Source organism: Brachypodium distachyon, chromosome 5 (assembly GCF_000005505.3).
Source record: "Brachypodium distachyon strain Bd21 chromosome 5, Brachypodium_distachyon_v3.0, whole genome shotgun sequence".
Lineage (NCBI taxonomy): Eukaryota > Viridiplantae > Streptophyta > Magnoliopsida > Poales > Poaceae > Brachypodium > Brachypodium distachyon.
In genome coordinates, this window is record NC_016135.3 from 7,471,272 (window position 1) to 7,488,951 (window position 17,680).

Below are 17,680 nucleotides of genomic sequence, written 5' to 3' on the forward strand. Positions count from 1 at the left end.
CGTCCCCTTCCGCTCTTCTTCCTCTCCGTGTCCCCCTCCACCTCGCTGGCGCTGCCTCCCCTTGCTCACGCTCCGTCGACCTCCCCTCCCCTCTGCCTCGCTCGCCCCGCCTCTGCTCCCCGTGCGTGCTGCCCTCCAGCGCCGCTGCCCCCCTGCAGCTCAACCCAGCAACTCCATCTTTCCATCGGCCCATCTCCACCAGGGATCGAGGCAAACATGTCGGAGAGTGAGAGGCGCCCAGATCAAAACCACACCCCCTCCTCTCTCCAGAACTTGCGTCCTCTCCAGGCCAAGAGAAAGGCAAGTGATAGATACGCCACCGGCCTCTTTTCTCCTCGGAGGAGCAACGCCAAGTCGTTAGGCGCGTTCAGGGTCGAGGCCCTGCGGCTGCAACTGCAATAGGACAAGGGAAGGGCTGCCATCGCCGGTGTCGTCTTTAGAGTTGACAGCACGCGGAACGAGGCCAGCGTTCCTACGAGTAGCAGGCCATCCCCATCGATTTCTCCTGTGCCACATACCGATCTTGAACCTGCTGACGCCTCCCTGGTAACCGCTGAGCAGCAGCAGCAACTGAAGCAGCGAAATGTTCGGGTCGAAAATGGACGGGAGGAGATACGAGGGCATCAGATCTATGGGCAGAGATGAGAGGAATTTTTTGGGTGTTTGGAGAACATCACGGGATGAGATCTGAAATAATGGAGGAAGATGAATTGGGTGGCTCAGTGCTAGAGTATTCGAGAAGATGTACCAGGATAGGATTATTTTACTATAACTAGGAAACAAGGGGTGTCCATTTTTTTTTACCATAAACCAGGGATGTCTTTGGTCGTAGCCTGTTCTACGAAATAAACAGGCATTGGGCATTTTTTAGAACCTTTGAAGAAAATTCTCTTTATTTCATAGAACTCGACAGTATTATGTTTGCCCGTGGCAAGTTGTAGGCAGTCAAAAATCGCTGACCATCGACGTTGTTTTCTAGAATGGAGAGAGTATATGTACAAAGATCGACATATTCGTGAAAATTATTACATTTTCATCAATGTTTTTTGAAGAACTTTGTCGATCCATAGCAACACACGGACACTCCACTATATTTTTCAATATCGAGTAAGGAAGACGAAGTCAATTTATAGCCGTAAAGTAGGTGGAGGGAGTTTACGATGACTGAAATGTTTGGTCAGTTTGCGATGACCGAAATGTCTAAACCACACGGTTTCATGCTAATCGCTTGTTTAATATATAACTACCATTGGTCAATTTAACTAAACATTTATTTGTTGTTCCGTAGCAACGCACGGACATATCTGCTAGTATTGTATTATTGGAGGGCTGGTTGTGCAATTGCCCTTAGATGGACAGCTGTACAATTAAGTTTAGGATAATCATAATCCGGTTCCGTCACAGAAAGTGCCCCATCACGACGGCACTCAGATCAGACATGTCAAAGCGGAACAACAAAACCCATTGACCGACAGGACGGACCAACAGAGCGCAACGGCCCATCCGCAGCGACAGCACTCGAAAGAACGGAGGTAACAAAATGCACGAGAATTGGACACGACAGCCCTGGCGCCAGGCAGACCGAGGCCAGCAATTGCACGGTGCATCGATCGGGAAACTCTGAGGGGGCAAGTACTCTAACGTCTTTTAAAAAAGAAGAATATATACGACCAAAATTCTTAAAAAAAAGAAAAACGACCAAAACCCTAAAGTCCCACGACTCCGGCGGCCCGTTCCTGTCGCCACTCCGCAGGCGCTATTCCTCCTCCGCAGGGAAGCTGCGCCGCCGCACGCCCTTTCCACCTCCGCATCGAACGCTATTAGGCGAGGAGCTGCAGCCGCCTGCTTGCAACCGTCCACTCCCAGGACGCCGGCGTCAGGAAGGCTGAGTCAAGCCGCCGCCCTAAGCTAATCCGCAAGGTTTTCCGCCCCTCTCCCTCACTGTCTTCAATTTCTCCGATTTCACTGGTTGCGGGTCCCCGTCGGTCCTCCAAGAACTCGTTTCGGTATTTGTACTGGGATTAGTGTCGGCTTTCGGTCGTCGCCGGATAGGGACTGGAGGCCGCTCCAGACTACAGTCCTGCCGGAAGAGACAAAGCCGCAAAGGGATTGGCTGTACATTGCTGCCTATATTTGCTTGATATTAATTCCGTTCCTAAAATTATCTTCTTTTGCTGTAATTTATACGTGCAAAGTTATACTTTATATTAGACTAATGCTATTTTCTGTTTCTCAGATTCTGTTTACCCTCCAGCTCAATGCCTATTTGCTTGTTACTGAGAAAAGTGCTCTTCCGGGTATGGATCTAAATACGATTTTTTCTTTTGAGCAAATTTGGTGTATCTTTTACTTTATGCTATCTATACTTCGTTTTTGTAAGCCCTGAGGCAAACACCAACTTTTTCCTAATAAAAGCCAAGCAAATCATCTAACAGTAGCTCATTGGAAGATGTCAGACATGTAAGTCTCACAATTTTTGGACTAAGTATGTTTGGTGTAAGACCGTACACCTTAGTTGGGACTGAAAAGGAATCTGTTTCCGCTTCAGTGTGGCAAGTTTTACTCTGTTGATGTATTGTCAAGTACTACCTCTGATCCTAAATTGTTGTCGTTGTTTTAGTTAAAAATTTGCACTAAAACAACAACAAGAATTTAGAATCGGAGGGAGTATTTTATTGGTTACTGCAAAAAAGTATTCGAACTTATGCATGAGTGTTATCTTCTAAACCAGACAACAGAGCTAGCTGGCCATAGCTTGACCCAATTAGGGAATGTAATTCCTGTTATTTTGTTTGTTAGGGATATGGTACCATGATCTTGTTGGGAAACAATTTTACCTTTAAACTACGCAGATATCAATTGCATATTAGATATTTCTTTTTACTTAGTTCGATGACTATAGAAATGACCGTTTAGGATTAATTAGTGAAGCAATAAGAATTCACCTGTCACCTTTCCCACCTAGTTCCTAATCTAATCCAATCGTAGTTTCCAGCATTTTTTTTGCATTTCCATGACATCAACAGTTGTTGCCAGTTGTTTGCTATTCAATTTCTGCAACAAAGGTCATGATTTATTTGTTTTCTGAGAGGATGGTGTTTGTCTATTAGACAAATGATCTGTCCGTCAAAATAAATCCTACTAGAAATGTGTAAGACAAAAAGAGTTGGGCGAGTAGAATAAAGCGAGGCTTATTAGTAAAAGGGATCCTATCACATTTTTGTGCCTTCTTACAAGCTAAGCTCCCAATAGCTGTTAGAAAACTAATGCTTATAACAGAACCTCCAACAGCTCCCTCAAACTTCATTTCTCATATCTAAAGCAGGGGATGGGATGGAGTATCTGCCAGAGACGTTTATTTTTGGCAAAATCCCCAAATATGACTATGGGGATCTGTTTGGGGAAGCTGTTGGAGTTTTTCTAAGCCACCTCCATTAGCTTATACTCCCTCCGTCCCATATTAAGTGACTTTCTATTACATGTATCTAGACATATTTTAGTATATAGATACATCCACATTTACTTCTCTGGGCGTGAGGCTTGATCCTGTCTAAGCTTCATAATAAGCTCCCTATCTAGCATTTATTTCAGGTTTTTTTGAGCTTAAGCTGAATGCAGTTGAGCCCAAACAGCCTCTAATTAGTTGCAAGCACATGTTTCTTTGGTTGCCTTGGTTGTTGGACTTTTCTGGTAAAGTACATACTAGGCTATGGTGGGACATGTGCACAATCATAGCGAGAAACCCATCACATACAATGAGCTGTTATGTCAGTACTGCTATGAGCACACTAACATAAAAAGCGACCTATGTAATGTCCCTTTGGCTCACATTGTGGTAATTACTATACTAGAGAAAGACAACAGATATAGCTGGAGGGGAGGAGCATTAGGAGGTTAACACACTATGATTAGAACAATTGGGCTGTAGAGGGCTTAATTCATCATTCTTGCGTGCTTAGGACGACAATGGTATACCTTTTGTAAGAGTTAATTGTATATGTACAAGAAATGAACCCATGTAACAATTTTTTTTATATCTATCTCTAATTTCTAACTAATACTGCCTTTTAGGCCTGTTTATCAATAGATGCTGTAGAGTTAGTATGGATGTGCTATCTGGTAATTCATAATCCCATCTGGCAAAAGGCATTACGGTGACAGGGGATTGCTGTAGGAATAGATCACGGTATTACCACTAGACGCAAAGACCCCTGTAATGGAAGCAGAGCCGATGCAACGCATTGATGCCGCATAGCCTTACTATCCTCTCGTTGCCCCAAGCATCACAGTCCTAACGTCCCCAAGGTATCCATATGTCTGGGGAGAAACATCACTCGCCCATATTGCTAGATCGGAATGGGTGACTTTGGGCATGTGAAAGGTGACAACCAGGTTCTGGTACACGAACTTGCTTGACCCTTAAACCCAAACCCCCTCTTCTCCTTTTATTGACGTCCCCACAATGGGATTTCACATTAGAGGCCCATTAGGAATCCGAATTATGCTCTAGCCCCTTAAGTGTGCGACCCTATAGGTTCATGCATGTTTAGAAATGACCCGAGTTACTCCTACTCGCTCATTAGTTGGTACGGCCTCTACCAGCTCATGCCAGCTCCCAAATGCACATATAGATCGTATCAGACAAAACTACTCAAATTTACATACATGCTACTCACTTTGCCTCGCGATATTGGTCAAGCTCAAACTCAACCGCTCTTTCTCGATCACGTGTTTCAGAATCTTTTATTATGTTAACTCTTTAACCTTAGTAGCATGGCCATGCATTTCTTGATCCGATTACTTAATGTCCTTCGAGATCTCTCATGCGGAGAGGGGCAAATCTCATTTCGATTGACCATGCCTGATAGCGTGCTTCATGACAAATAAGAAATCAACCTTTATAACTACCCTATTACGGAGTAGCGTTTGGCATCCCTAAGAGTCACTGCACATCTCAAGCGCATGCGACAATCTCAGCTCTAAGGAAATAGCATACACATTGTAAAGAGCAACCTAAACTATTTTCTTATCTCTCAAGTTTGGTCCGTTCGTGATAGGGTAGGGGTGGCACCAATTGAAGAAAAACTTGTACAAAACAGACTAAGGTGGTTTGGACATGTCCAACGGAGGCCACCTGAAGCACCAGTAAACAGTGGGATTTTAAAGGGCTTTGATGATGCAAAGAGGGGTAGAGGGCGACCTAAGTTAACATGGGTGGAGGCAGTTAAAAGGGACCTAAAAGACTGGAATGTGTCCAAGGTGTGGCTTCTGACAGGGCTGCATGAAAATCTGCAATCCATGTGCCTGAACCTTGATTTGTTTTGTGTGTTTACTGTTATTTTCCACAAATTTCTGTTTGGGTTTCCTATCTTAGCCTACCCCAACTTGCTTGGGACAAAAGGCTTAGTTGTTGTTGTTGTTGTCGTCAAGTTTGGTCCGTGTTATAAAAGAATGGGATTGAATAGTTTCTTTGTTACAAGAATCTCCTGTTTCCTATGAATATAAATGCATTCTTTATTTGATGTATTTATTGATATTAACCTGTATATTGCCTACATTATTTCAGCACCACACGAGGGGATGGATGACTTTCAGGTACTACATGTCATTGTATTCTCCCTTGAACCTCCGTATTTTTCACTAACATGGTGTATCAATACAGTTTTCTTGATTTCTTCAGCACGGTGCAACCAAAGGTTGCTACAGTCGGAATTGACTTTGGATGCAAAAATTCAAGAGTTGCAATCGTAGATTCCTTGGTATGCAAACAGTTAAACATTTACTCCTTGATTTACATGAACCTGATCTCATATCTCCAGATTTGAGTTTTTAACGTTATGTCTGCAAAAGATGACTTTGACAATACATGCGGGTAATGACGAAAGGTACTTTTTGTGCTACTATTGTAGTTGCCATCGGCTACGAAGGTTCTAGGGTGTGTTAATCCCTGGACGCAAGGGTTGTCCATAGTGCCTTGGTTAAGTGTAGAGGGGTAGTGAGGAAAGGTTAGAGAAATTAGATGGTGGAGGAGAGAAACACATTTAGGGAATAGATAGTTTACTGTTTGCTTACAGATTACATGAAATTCCCTTTTTTAGGCTATTTCCTGATCCGACACAAATACTTGGCTGTACAGACTCTAGGACCAAACCGACATTACTACTCCAGTTGGCAGTTGATGGATATAGACCAAAACAAATAGGACTCTAGAAGCAGTGTTGCTTCATACTTGTCTTCTTTCCTTCTATTTGCCATGATAATCTTTGCTCCAATAGTGTGCACGACATTACTCTACCTTGGTGTGAAACTACTTGTCCATGAGCCTGGAACTTTGTGAGAGTTGCTGAAGTTCTTCCGTTGATTCCCTGGAGCATCCATATTAACTAATCATGATGCAATGCACCGAAAGTTCCTATTGGTCGCGACGCAAGCGAGCTTGGCCAATCTTTTGCTGACAGTGGTATATCTTGGCCATGAGTAATAGGAGGAAGTGCTGGAGTTGCTGACAAAGGAGTACCAAGGAACTTCTAGTGAAGAACAACATGGAGAACATTTTGTATGCATGTGGTAATTGGTGCATAGAGGTGGCGATGTCCAGAGGTGGCGATGTCTAGGACAAATAATTGGAAGACGATAGGTTAATTTATGGTTAGCTACAAAGACGTGGCTGCCTGCCTGGGCTGCCCAGTAAACGAATGATCATTTTGTTTTTGGTTTTTTTGGCATTCTCTACACCTATTTGTTACCTAAAATTGGTTACTCAAGGTTGGATCTAGTAACAACACAAAGCTTGTACTGATACCGTTGACCCTGGTTCACGACACATCGTCTCGCATTAGGGACTTGAAGAAGTATACCCTTGTTGTACCTTATCCGAAGAGGTGTCAACCCGCATTCCACGATCGCGTTCTCGACCCGAACGACCTTGGTTCTTGGCAACTATGGTTGGCACCTTCGGTTGATATGCAATGGACCAATCTTTTCAAGAATTTGAAAGGGGCCATGCATAGTACTTGAGTACCAATTTTGCATATGCTTGTACTGTTGTTGAAGCAGCTTGAGGGTGGTGCAATTGGAACTGAATCCGATTCTTTTATCCAAATGTTATGTTCCAGTACTGTTTGTCATATTCTTGCCACATGACTTGTTTCGTTAGGTGCATACACTCTTTGGTCTCTTAACCATCAGCAAACTTATGGATGTTAGAAGCATCCGCATCTCCTCCATCATCCTCTCACATATTATTGGGTTAATCTTCACCCTCTTCACTTGTCGAGTTTTCATCATGAATGATGTAGTCTTCATCTGCTCTTATTCTTGCTGCCCATCTTCAGTATTGCAATAGAGATCTTCTTTCACTCGTATGGTAGATTGCTTGCTCTTGATGACTATGTGCTCTCCTAGGTGGGTGACCTCCAAGCGAAATTGATGCACCAAAAGCTTCATTACCAAACACCTTGAGGTGGTGTGATTGATAGACTAATCTCAATTCATTGTCCAAATCAATTTTGTCAATGGCAAATGGACCAAAGCTTTTGTAGCCCACTTCCTCGAACATCTTTTGGAACTTTGTTATCATCTTCTAAATGCATGCGATAAAGTCTAAATCATTCAATCTTTTGTGTTAAAGTTAATTCCTTTTTATTTTTATGGATCTAAAAATAAAAAGCAATCAATTCAAAGTTGTACAAATAGTTCTAAAATTAAAACTGGACAAGCAAAACTAGACTTATGTTGGCTCACCAGTTAAATAGTACTCCAGCTTTTCTCACAAGCGCATGATGAAGCACAAACTTCAACAATGTGCTTTGCAAATGTTTGTAGACCATGGCTTGGCCACTATGTGTTCCACCAATCAATTGGAGTGGCAAATGATTTGTAGATTAACTTGATGAAATTTACTTGCTGAATTTATGAAATACTTGCATGGTTTTCTTGTCCATTGTCTTGCATTTCCATTACAGAAAGACTCTTCGATCAATGTTGTTTTGAAGCAAATTATGTTTTATCATTCTTCCATCCGCATCATTGAAGCAACCCTCTAGCTCCCCAGCTAATTGATGATCACCTCTCGTCATAAATTTTGCTCTGGTTCGTATAGACCAACCTGATATAGTGGATGGTCTTCTGCTTCACCTAGTGCACTATAAAATGTTGCGCCGATGCTCTTATGGCAATCTTCAATTGAATTTCAAAATCTAGCGGGAGTATCGTGTCATCCATGGGACTGCCTCTGTAACATCCCAATTTTCAAAACTCTTCATATGCATTGCATATCATAAGCAACATGTCACCTTTGCATTTGATCACTTTCAAAACCTTAAAAATTTGCCCAAAAAACCCTTTTGCAAAAATGCTTTTATTTGATTTTGGGCTTTGATCTTGCTCTTGAGTATTTGCATTTTAACCCATGAGGGTATTGTGGTAAAAAGGGATTTAATGCATATATAGAGTTATCCCATAAATTGGCTTTTGAAATTATTTTGAAAAATAATTTGTTTTGATAGCCTAAGGGACCCTAAAAGCCATTTTATAGGCAAATGTATTTTTAAATATTTTATTTTAAGGAAATTCTTGTTCCAAAAGTTAGATCATATGAAAATATGATTTTACAAATTTTGTTGCATTTTATTTGGAGTGATTTGGAGCTTCGAATCAATTTTGAGGTTCAAAAACAGAAAATAGATAAAAGAAAAGGAAAACCGAAGAAAACCGGTCAAACGGACCGAACCGGTCCAACCGGACCGGACCGGACCGGACCGAACCGGTCCAACCAAACCGGACCGGACCGAACCCCCGTTCTTCGCGTTTGGTCGCCGCGTTCTTCGCGTTTCTTCGCCGTTCCGGTGAGGCTCTCCCCGCGCCAACCCCCTAGCCTCTCTCCCCTCTCCAGCGCGAACGCCGTGACGCGCTCAGATTCGTGTTTGGTCGCCGCGTCGCCGTCTTCCCCAACGCCGACCGCCGCCCGCGCTCCGCCCACCCGCGCGCCGCCCGCGCCCGTGCCGCTCGGCCGCGCCCCAAGCCACCCCACGCCCCGCGAGCCCGCGCTCGTGTGCCTGCCCCGCCGCCGCCGCCTGCGCTCGGCTGCCCGCGCCGTCTCCGGCCACCCACGCGCAGCCCGCGCGCGCCGCCCCAGCCACTCGCCCGCGCAGCCGCTTGCGCCGCCCGCCTGCGCCACCGCGCGCCGCCCGCCGCCGCCTGCCCGCGCCATCCGTCGCGCCGGCCGGAACCCTAGAATTGGGCCAATCCAATTTAGTCACGTGGCGAGGCCTTTTTATTTTATTTTAATTCGGCCGAATTAGATAATGCAATTTTGCAGAAAAGCCCCTGTAACTTAAAAGCCTCATATCTTTCAAACCGTTTGTCCAAAAATTGTGATCCGCACCTTTCTGGAATCGTCACAACGTGTAGATTATTTTGGCACTGTTTAACTTCAGTTTTGAACAACTTAGACAGAAGCTATTTACAGAATTGTGGTTTATGGTTTAAATTTCAAATGAATTGTTTCAAAATAGTTTTGAGCATGTTAGCTTGCTATAAAATTATTTAAACTTGTTCTCTGTCCATTAGGACCAGAAAAGAAATTGTTTTGTGAATAAAAATGGCATACAAGTTTAAATCTTGTTCTATGTTGCAAAAACCACACAATCTTTTAATTTAAACCCTAGCCTTGTATCATGCATAGTAATTAGATGTTGTATAATCTGTCCAAATCTTTTGAAAAAACTTTTCAAAACAGAAACGAAACTTTGTACGTTAGAAGTAACCCTGGTGTGCATCATCATGGCATATGCATCATGGCATGGCTTTTGTATTGAACGTTGTGTTTATTGTGTGTCTGTTTCTTTTATTTTAGATTGTGTGGAGGGTAATCATTGTTGTTGCGAAGAGTGCGAGAACTACCACAACCTTGGACAAGGCAAGTTCACTTTGATCATTCTCCTAAATATTTTTACTATGCACTAGATGTTTCATTAGATGCATCAGGACTATTACTCGTACTTCTATGCTAGCTATAAATCCCAGGTAGTCTAGTTTACCCTCGCCATTACCTTGCTACCAAAATTGCCATCGATTGTAGTTGAATGCTAGGCTATGGTAGTATCGTGGGGGAAATAACTACATTATGATATTGTTATGCCTTTGGCGATATGAAATGTTTTTGTTAGTTGTAAGGCAAAACAATTAATTCAATGAACCGTCCTGGGTGGGCTGCTTTGAAGATTTTGAGGATTAGCGGCGTCAGGTCCATTTCTATGGGTCGAGTTCCTGTGGATTCAGGAATGGATCGTCCATGGACGTCTCTCCCGTGGATTCGGGGAGCGCCTACGTTGCAAATGTGGAATGCCACCTGGGGTAACCGAGACTGGACTAGTTTCCTATTTAGAAGCTTCTAGTACAACCACAATGCTATATGGGCTCTGGCGAGACAAAAGTAAGTTGTATGAACCTAGACCCGAGGAATTGTACTGAGGTAGCCGTGTAGGGGGAGCGTGATTCTCTCGTGGTTTAGGGAATTACCTCTGAAAATCTCGTAATCGATGCCGTTGCTACTCTACCCTGAGGACAACAAGGGATTAACACGTCGGTTTCTTGTGGAGAATGTGTACAAACTCTCGATAGCGTCAAAACTAAGTACTTAGCTGTGTCCCCGGCAACGGACATTTTGAGCGATTAGATGTGGAGCTGTGAGGAAAGTCTCACTCGTTCCAATTTCTTAAATAAAATGAATGGTTGAACAGGGTAGGGGCACTTGATGAATCCACTTCAATGTGCTGTAGGTTAATAGGAGCGTGGGTGTGTCTACCCGTGTCCAATAGTTAACATTATTATAACATTCCTTTGTAGTAGGGTAATTTATGTTCTGCTTCCACGCAAACAGCCTGAACTCCACCTTGCCAAATACTGCATATACTTGGTAGGCTCTGATATAACTCATAGTGAATCTTGCCAATACATTCAATGTATTGACCCTAGTGGCTGCATCGTTTAATGATGCAGGAAGCTCCGACGACGAGTAAGATGTACGTTCTGCTTGTTTGGGTTACGGGCTTACATTCCAACACGCTCTCACCGTGGTGTTGATGTGCCCTTGTATCTTTCGTTTTCTGCTGCTAAACAGTTGTTTTATTTCCAGCTAACCCGTGAGGTTATGCGAGTTGTAAGTACCTTTAAATTCTAGATTATTCGTTGTAATATTGAGATCTTTGTTTTATGATATTACATCTTGAAACTGTGTGTGCTAGTGAGTCGATCCAGGGACTAGCACTAAAGCACAGAGATCGAACCCTTGTACGGGGGCGGTCGCTTCAGCCTCCGAGGTTGCTATCTCTCGCTCTCACAGTTAATGTTGTACAAACACGTCAAGGCCTTCTATGATTGTACAAACTCTTGAGTATGAAAAATGTATTGCGAAGTGATTGGATTGGAATCTCACTAGAACTTCTCCACCTGTGCCTACATACATGAGTGAGGTGATACGTACATGTGCAATCTCTAACTTAAAGTCCTTCAGCTTCCCCATCTCTTCCTACATAAAGTCCCAACACTGTTGCATTTGGACTGTAATAGAATGTTGGGATCCACTACATTAGATGCTTGCTTGATTCCTTGTATTTAGCACTATTGTTGCACACAACTTGAAACAACTTGAACCTTATTATATTTTACAATTGTATCAATTCTCCTTTAGACAATCACTAGCATACGAGCCCATATGCATTCTTCGGTGCATCAGTGTACTTGACGATGTAGGTTCCATATGGATTGTTGATAAGGTGGCCTATCAGGTAGCGTACCCTTCTATTTGTCCATCCATACAACACGACTATGCAATCATATTGATTACAAGCCACCTTATGTTGCTCGCTCAAGCTGCACATGTCCTCAACATTGATAACAATTTACTAAGCTCACAGGGAGTAGGAGGCTTATAGCCTTATATTGAGAAGAGGCCTTAATGAAAGTAGAATGCATGCACAGACCTAATGTCATTGGCACGGTGGGGGGAGTATTGGGGGAGTGATGTCCTAATATCATTGACTGACTGTCATGTTAGTTACTCAAACAAAGATGTTGTCTTACAAAGGCATTGTTGTCAGCTCCCTAACACAGCTAGAGCTGAGCTAAACAAAACTCTTAGAAATCTCACTCTTGTTGATCTAGATGAGGGCAACTTTACTATCTTGCAAGCACTTTTGACAGCTAGGACATCGGCCGGCCCTGCAGAAGGCGATGGGTTTCAGTAATCAAGTCGATGATGGGAGAGGTTCTTCTGTTTGTCTTCCTGTGCAAACAGTAGCAGTAGGCAGTCAGTTTCCAAATTAGGGACGGTCTCAGGCATCAATTGTTTCGAGCGTTGCATTTATTGTGTTGAACTCCCAGCGATTCATTAGCCAGTTTCCAACTAATGACCCTAACTTGGGGGTGGACTCGCCTTCGGCAAACCCCTTCCCGCATCTTGTTTATTGCTCTGGCGTTGTCCCAACAAATCATACTTTCCTCTGCGTCTCTATGAACTACGACACAAAAAACACTAGTCCTCTTTGGGTGAGAACTTAAACACACTCATAGCATAGGTACGTGTCGCTCGGACTATTGATTTTATGAGAACTTCGCCACCACTTGATAAATATATTTCAGATCAGTCAGAACCTTTTAGTCACCTTTTCATTCATGGATTGGAACTTTCCGTTCTTCATACTCCCCTCCGGGATAGGAACTCCAAGATACTTCTCTTCGAACCTAGTATAGTGACTCGCAGAGTGCTGGTCACCGCTGAGCGCTCAACGGTCAACGCCTTGCATTTCTTTCCCAGTAGATCAGATCATTTTTCCGTAGTAATGAGTTGTCCGGTGCTCAATTTATTTAGAGTTAGCACCTCCTTCACAGCTTTTGCCTTCTTAGCATTTCTTTTGAAGAAGAGGAGATTATCAATGGCCAAAAGCAGATGTGATATTCCTAGGCCTCTCCTGCTAACTTCCAGCTCACTCAAACGCCCGTTTTCAATCTGATGGTGAAGCAAGGTTGACAACCCCTTGGCAACGAACAGTCGAACAGAAACAAATTTGGTGAGAGGGTCGCCTTGAGATCTTAGTTATTAATCTTAGCTATTAACTAGTTCTCAATTTGAAGTTCTACTTAAAAAAATACTAGAACTTTTTAAAGATAAAGTTAGCTTGATATGCTTAACTAGAGGATATCCTTAGGCGTAGCCCATGGGATGGGTAGAAAGGATTCATCAACTCGCCATTAAGCGTAACTCTGTAAACGGATTGTCGTAATGCATGTCATGATAATAAGGGCATATACTGTGAACTAACACCATGACATGTAATAATGTACTTCGAGATTGCTGGCATCCAATTGTGTACCGACCACCTAGGTTGACATAGGCCAACTGCATCCCACTGGGTCTGATCATTTTGTAAAAGAACCCTTTTGGATTTACCTCCACACATCCTTTCATTTTTTTTGAAAACCCTGACCTCATTCTTCTCAGCCTCTATCCATTTGAGGATTGCAGAGTGAGAATAATCTTGCTCAGAGAGTTTCAGGTTCTGTAATTTTTTGTATCCTGATAAAATTTCGGTGAGCAAGTTGCGAAACTCAATGAAATCTCTCAAAGGTATGTACAGACTTTTGACAAATGATTTGTGGCATCTTCTACAGACAAATATCACAAATGTTCGATTGAAGTTTATATGTGGTTTCATACATGTTTCAGTGAAACCTGACAAATGGATATCTGGCTATCGTGTTCTTGTACATAATAGTTTGTACTGCCGTACCAATTTGTAGTAGAACACAACAAGCACGATTTACACAGCATGAACGTACGAGCCATGGACAGACATATTATCTTCACTAGGGGTACGGATGCGTACAAGAGCACCATACAATATTATCTTTACTTGTGGGAGCAGCTGCAACATTCGACGATGGTGTGAAGCTACTCCGTTCCGTCCGCGCTCCAGGCTGCAACTAGATATTCATATGTAGAAAATGCCCTGCAGTTCTCTGTGACGATGATGTCCTCTTGACGCCGATCTGCGACCCTGCCATGCAGCAAAATAGACGTGGGCTGTGGCGTAGAGCCGTTGGAGGGCGGTGGCAGAGCTCAGGTAGGGTTAGAGAACAGAAAGCCGGAGAAACTGTGAATTGTGGGCATGGGGTGGCTTCACTGCAAGGACTGATCGGTGCGGTGTTGTTGAAATTTCTAACTGTGGGTGGGGCTTGATGCAAAATGTACAAGGAAGAGAGCTTCTGCCTGCCTACGGGATCTGGATGGTCAATTTCATATCTGATAGCATACTCCCTCCTTTTCTCAAAAAATGGTACTCACACTTTTCGAGGTTTAACTTTGGCAAACTATTAGACCAATAACATGTGGATTGTGTGTATTAGAAGAGAAGCACATGAAAGGAAGATAGATTATTGCTTGCAGAAATATTACATGGACTCCTTCGATAGGCTACTTCCTGAACTGACGTGTAGTTCTCTGTACTGACAGAATACTCCCATCTAACAGCTGTGGGACCAAAATAAATAGGACTGGCAGAGTAGTTATTCAAACATTGCCTCTTTGCTTCCACTATCTTCTCTGGTAATGCTTCGCAGTAGGAGTCCACACAGGCTGCATAGGTTCGTAGTGCAGCAAATAGGTCTTAACATCTCATGTGATGTGAAGGTTTTTACGTAAATCCCATGAAGTGTATTGATGGTTGATGTGTATGCTTTCCCTTTTTGAATATACAAGCGGGCCAAATCAGATTTTGTGTAACTAGGTCTTCACTAGAAGCTGTTGACGAGCAGCAAATAGGTCTTAACCAGAAGCTGTTGAACGGCTAACAAAAGTCATATTTGGTTTTGCCATTAAGTTATAATCCCTTTATTTTACCCACTTTTCAGGTGCCAGAAGTTGTTCCTAGTGAAACTGGATGTTCAATACCATCATATGTTACTCCAATAGATCCGAAAGATTCTGATGGATATGGATGGGCTCTGCAACAATTGGACCGCCTTGGCAAATGTGTTGCGGTTGGAGAACTTGCGAAACGCAGATTGTCGAGACAGCCTTCAGATGTTGTCTTCAATATTAAAAAATTGGCCGGGAAGCAATTTGATGACCATAATGTCCAAGAAATGAGAAAACGAGTCCATTTTAGCATTGTAGAAGGGGAGAGAGGAGAGGCTTGGGTCGAAATTTGCAGAATGAAATTTTCTCCTGTTGAAATTGCCAGTGTTATTTTTGCAAGACTGAAAGATATAATTCTGATGCACCAATTTCATCATGAATTTAAAGTGGTGATAAGTGTACCAATTTTCTTTAATCAGCAACAAAGGAAGGAGATAATGTTGGCAGGACATAAAGCAGGGTTAGAAATATTGCAAATAATCGATGAACCAATAGCAGCTGCTCTTTCCAGTACAACAATAAAAGAAGGTACCATTGTTGTTTTTGACATGGGTGCAGGATCATACAATGTCTCAATCCTTGGTGTGTCTGGCACAAAAATTGAGGTACATTCTTATGTTTTCCATATATACCGGTTATGCTTATATCTATTGCTAAAGCCTTTTCTGGTGTACTTGCTTATAAGCAGATCAAAACTCAATTTGGTAACCCCTGTGTGGGTGGGGATCAATTTGACGATATACTTCTGGACTATTCTGTGGCACAGATCAGGAAATTTTATTCAGTTGATGTTTGTGGAGATAAATATGGTATGATGTTACTTGCTGAAGCAGTGGAGCAAGCTAAAGTGGCATTATCAAGCCAACATGAAGTCACAGTTTCACTACCTTTCATCATTTCATCCGCTAAATGTCCTGGTGATCCTAACATTTCCATTTCTCGGGCAGAGTTTGAGAACTTGGGTGTTAACTTGGTAAAACAAATTCGAGATAAGTGCCAGACACTTCTAGCAGAGGCTAACATTAGTAGCAATGATATTGATGAAGTTATATTGACTGGGGGAATGACAAGAGTTCCCATGATACAAAAAATTATTTTTGATGTCTTTGGGAAGCATCAGGCCACAAAGGTGAACCATGAGGAAGCTGTGGTTATTGGGTCTGCAATACAAGCTTGTCTGATTGTAGAACATCAGCGACAGATTAGTGAAGACATCATCCCACTCTCTATTGGAATCGAGTCAGAAGGAATTTTTGTGCGTGTAATTCCAAGGCACAGCACAATTCCAACTAAAAAAACAGTAAAGATTCCTGCATGGCGTGGGTACGGTGAGTCCCTACCAATCAATGTTTATCTTGGAGAGCATGTCCTCGTTCAACATAATGTGTTCTTAGGAGTGGTAGAATTGATCAATAATCAACGCTCATGTCAAGGATCAATTTATTTTGAATTGACATTTGAGGTTGATAAGGACTATGTGGTTAAGGTAGGCGGCAGAAATTTTGGTGATCAGCACGAAGCTGCCTATGATTTGGTGAAACCATTAAAGGTCTTCCCAGTGCGTGAGATTGTGATGTGTAAACAAAGCGTTGATAAGGCTGTCAAAAGTGCTTTACTTGACTGGACAATGCATGGTATAGACTTCCGTGCTCGTTTGATACGTCAAGCAACATATATTGTGAGCACCCTTAGTGATGTCTTGTCTGCTAGGAAGGATGAAGTTCCGAAGGATCTCTTTGAAGAGGCCGCAAAGTCTTTAACTAATCTGCTAATGACATTGGATGGAGATGCTCATGTGTTGAACGAAAAGATGCTTGCTGCTGAATCAGCGAAATTAAAGGTGCTGCAATGGATGCCACCATCAGAATCTCCTTGTAGAGATTATTCAGATTATGAAGACTAGAGTACAAACCATCTTCAGACCAGTAAGCTACGACGGTCGCTAAGTTGCATGTTGTAATGGAAGTTCGCATGTTAAGAAGCGTACTTACCGTGGTTAACTTGCATTTCATTGAACATTTTATGTTAAAAAGTTACGCTGGAAGTATGCTGCTATGCCACCAACGTTGAAACAAGATTGAGAACTCTTGCTAATCAAACCCTAAGGCCTTGTTTGCGAGCCCAGTAAACGTTTGCACTGGTCAATTAATTGGCACAGGAAAAAACCGGTGGAATCCAAAGATAACTTATTTCTCTTGTAAGGACATATGCAATAAGACTGATTTTTATGTGTTACACATCATTTAGATAATACTAGTGGAAATGCTCGTGCGTTGTCACGTCCCACGCGCATGATGGTCGTAACGACCACTTTGAAAGGTGATCACTAAGTCCCATGCGCATGATGGCCGTAACGACCACTTTGAAAGGTGATCACTAGGTCCCATGCGCATGATGGACGTAACGACCACTTTGAAAGGTTCATCACGTCATTGAACTTTGATGGTAGTTGAGTAGGGAATTATCGTCATCGTTCCTCTTTTGTGCTGGTGCCGACGCCGTTTGCTAGTCAGCAGCCTATCTACTCGGCCAATTCGTCTCTCTTTCAAACTGTCTCTCAGTTCCTTCTGCCCGATGCATGCTCCCATCTCTTCCTAAACTCGTTCCAATCCAGATTTTTTTTTCCGCGAGAAAAGGAGATCGATGTCAGTGATCACAAAAATGATACATTGGTATCATCCTCAAGCGGATGACACCCTAGCCAACACGCCATACGCTGACTCGATCTAACAGAAGCTGCCAAATCATGACTAACAGTATTAT

General features: G+C 42.8%; 1 protein-coding gene across 4 annotated transcripts; it reads left to right on the top strand.

Annotated features, from left to right (window-relative positions):
* Nucleotides 1–1,665: 1,665 nt before the first annotated feature.
* LOC100823431 (chaperone protein DnaK) lies at nt 1,666–17,046 on the top strand. 4 transcript variants are annotated; one of them, XM_014896188.2, is made up of 7 exons: nt 1,666–1,920; nt 2,237–2,297; nt 5,567–5,595; nt 5,663–5,759; nt 9,857–9,919; nt 14,911–15,522; nt 15,606–17,046. In XM_014896188.2, the coding sequence occupies exons 2-7, from the start codon at nt 2,259–2,261 to the stop codon at nt 16,818–16,820; spliced, it is 2,055 nt and encodes a 684-aa protein (XP_014751674.1). In that variant the 5' UTR covers nt 1,666–1,920; nt 2,237–2,258; the 3' UTR covers nt 16,821–17,046. The 4 variants fall into 4 exon arrangements, with proteins under 4 accessions (XP_014751674.1, XP_014751675.1, XP_010239765.1 ...); XM_014896189.2 differs by having other exon boundaries at nt 5,681–5,759; XM_010241463.3 differs by lacking the exon at nt 9,857–9,919.
* The last annotated feature ends 634 nt before the right edge of the window (nt 17,047–17,680 follow it).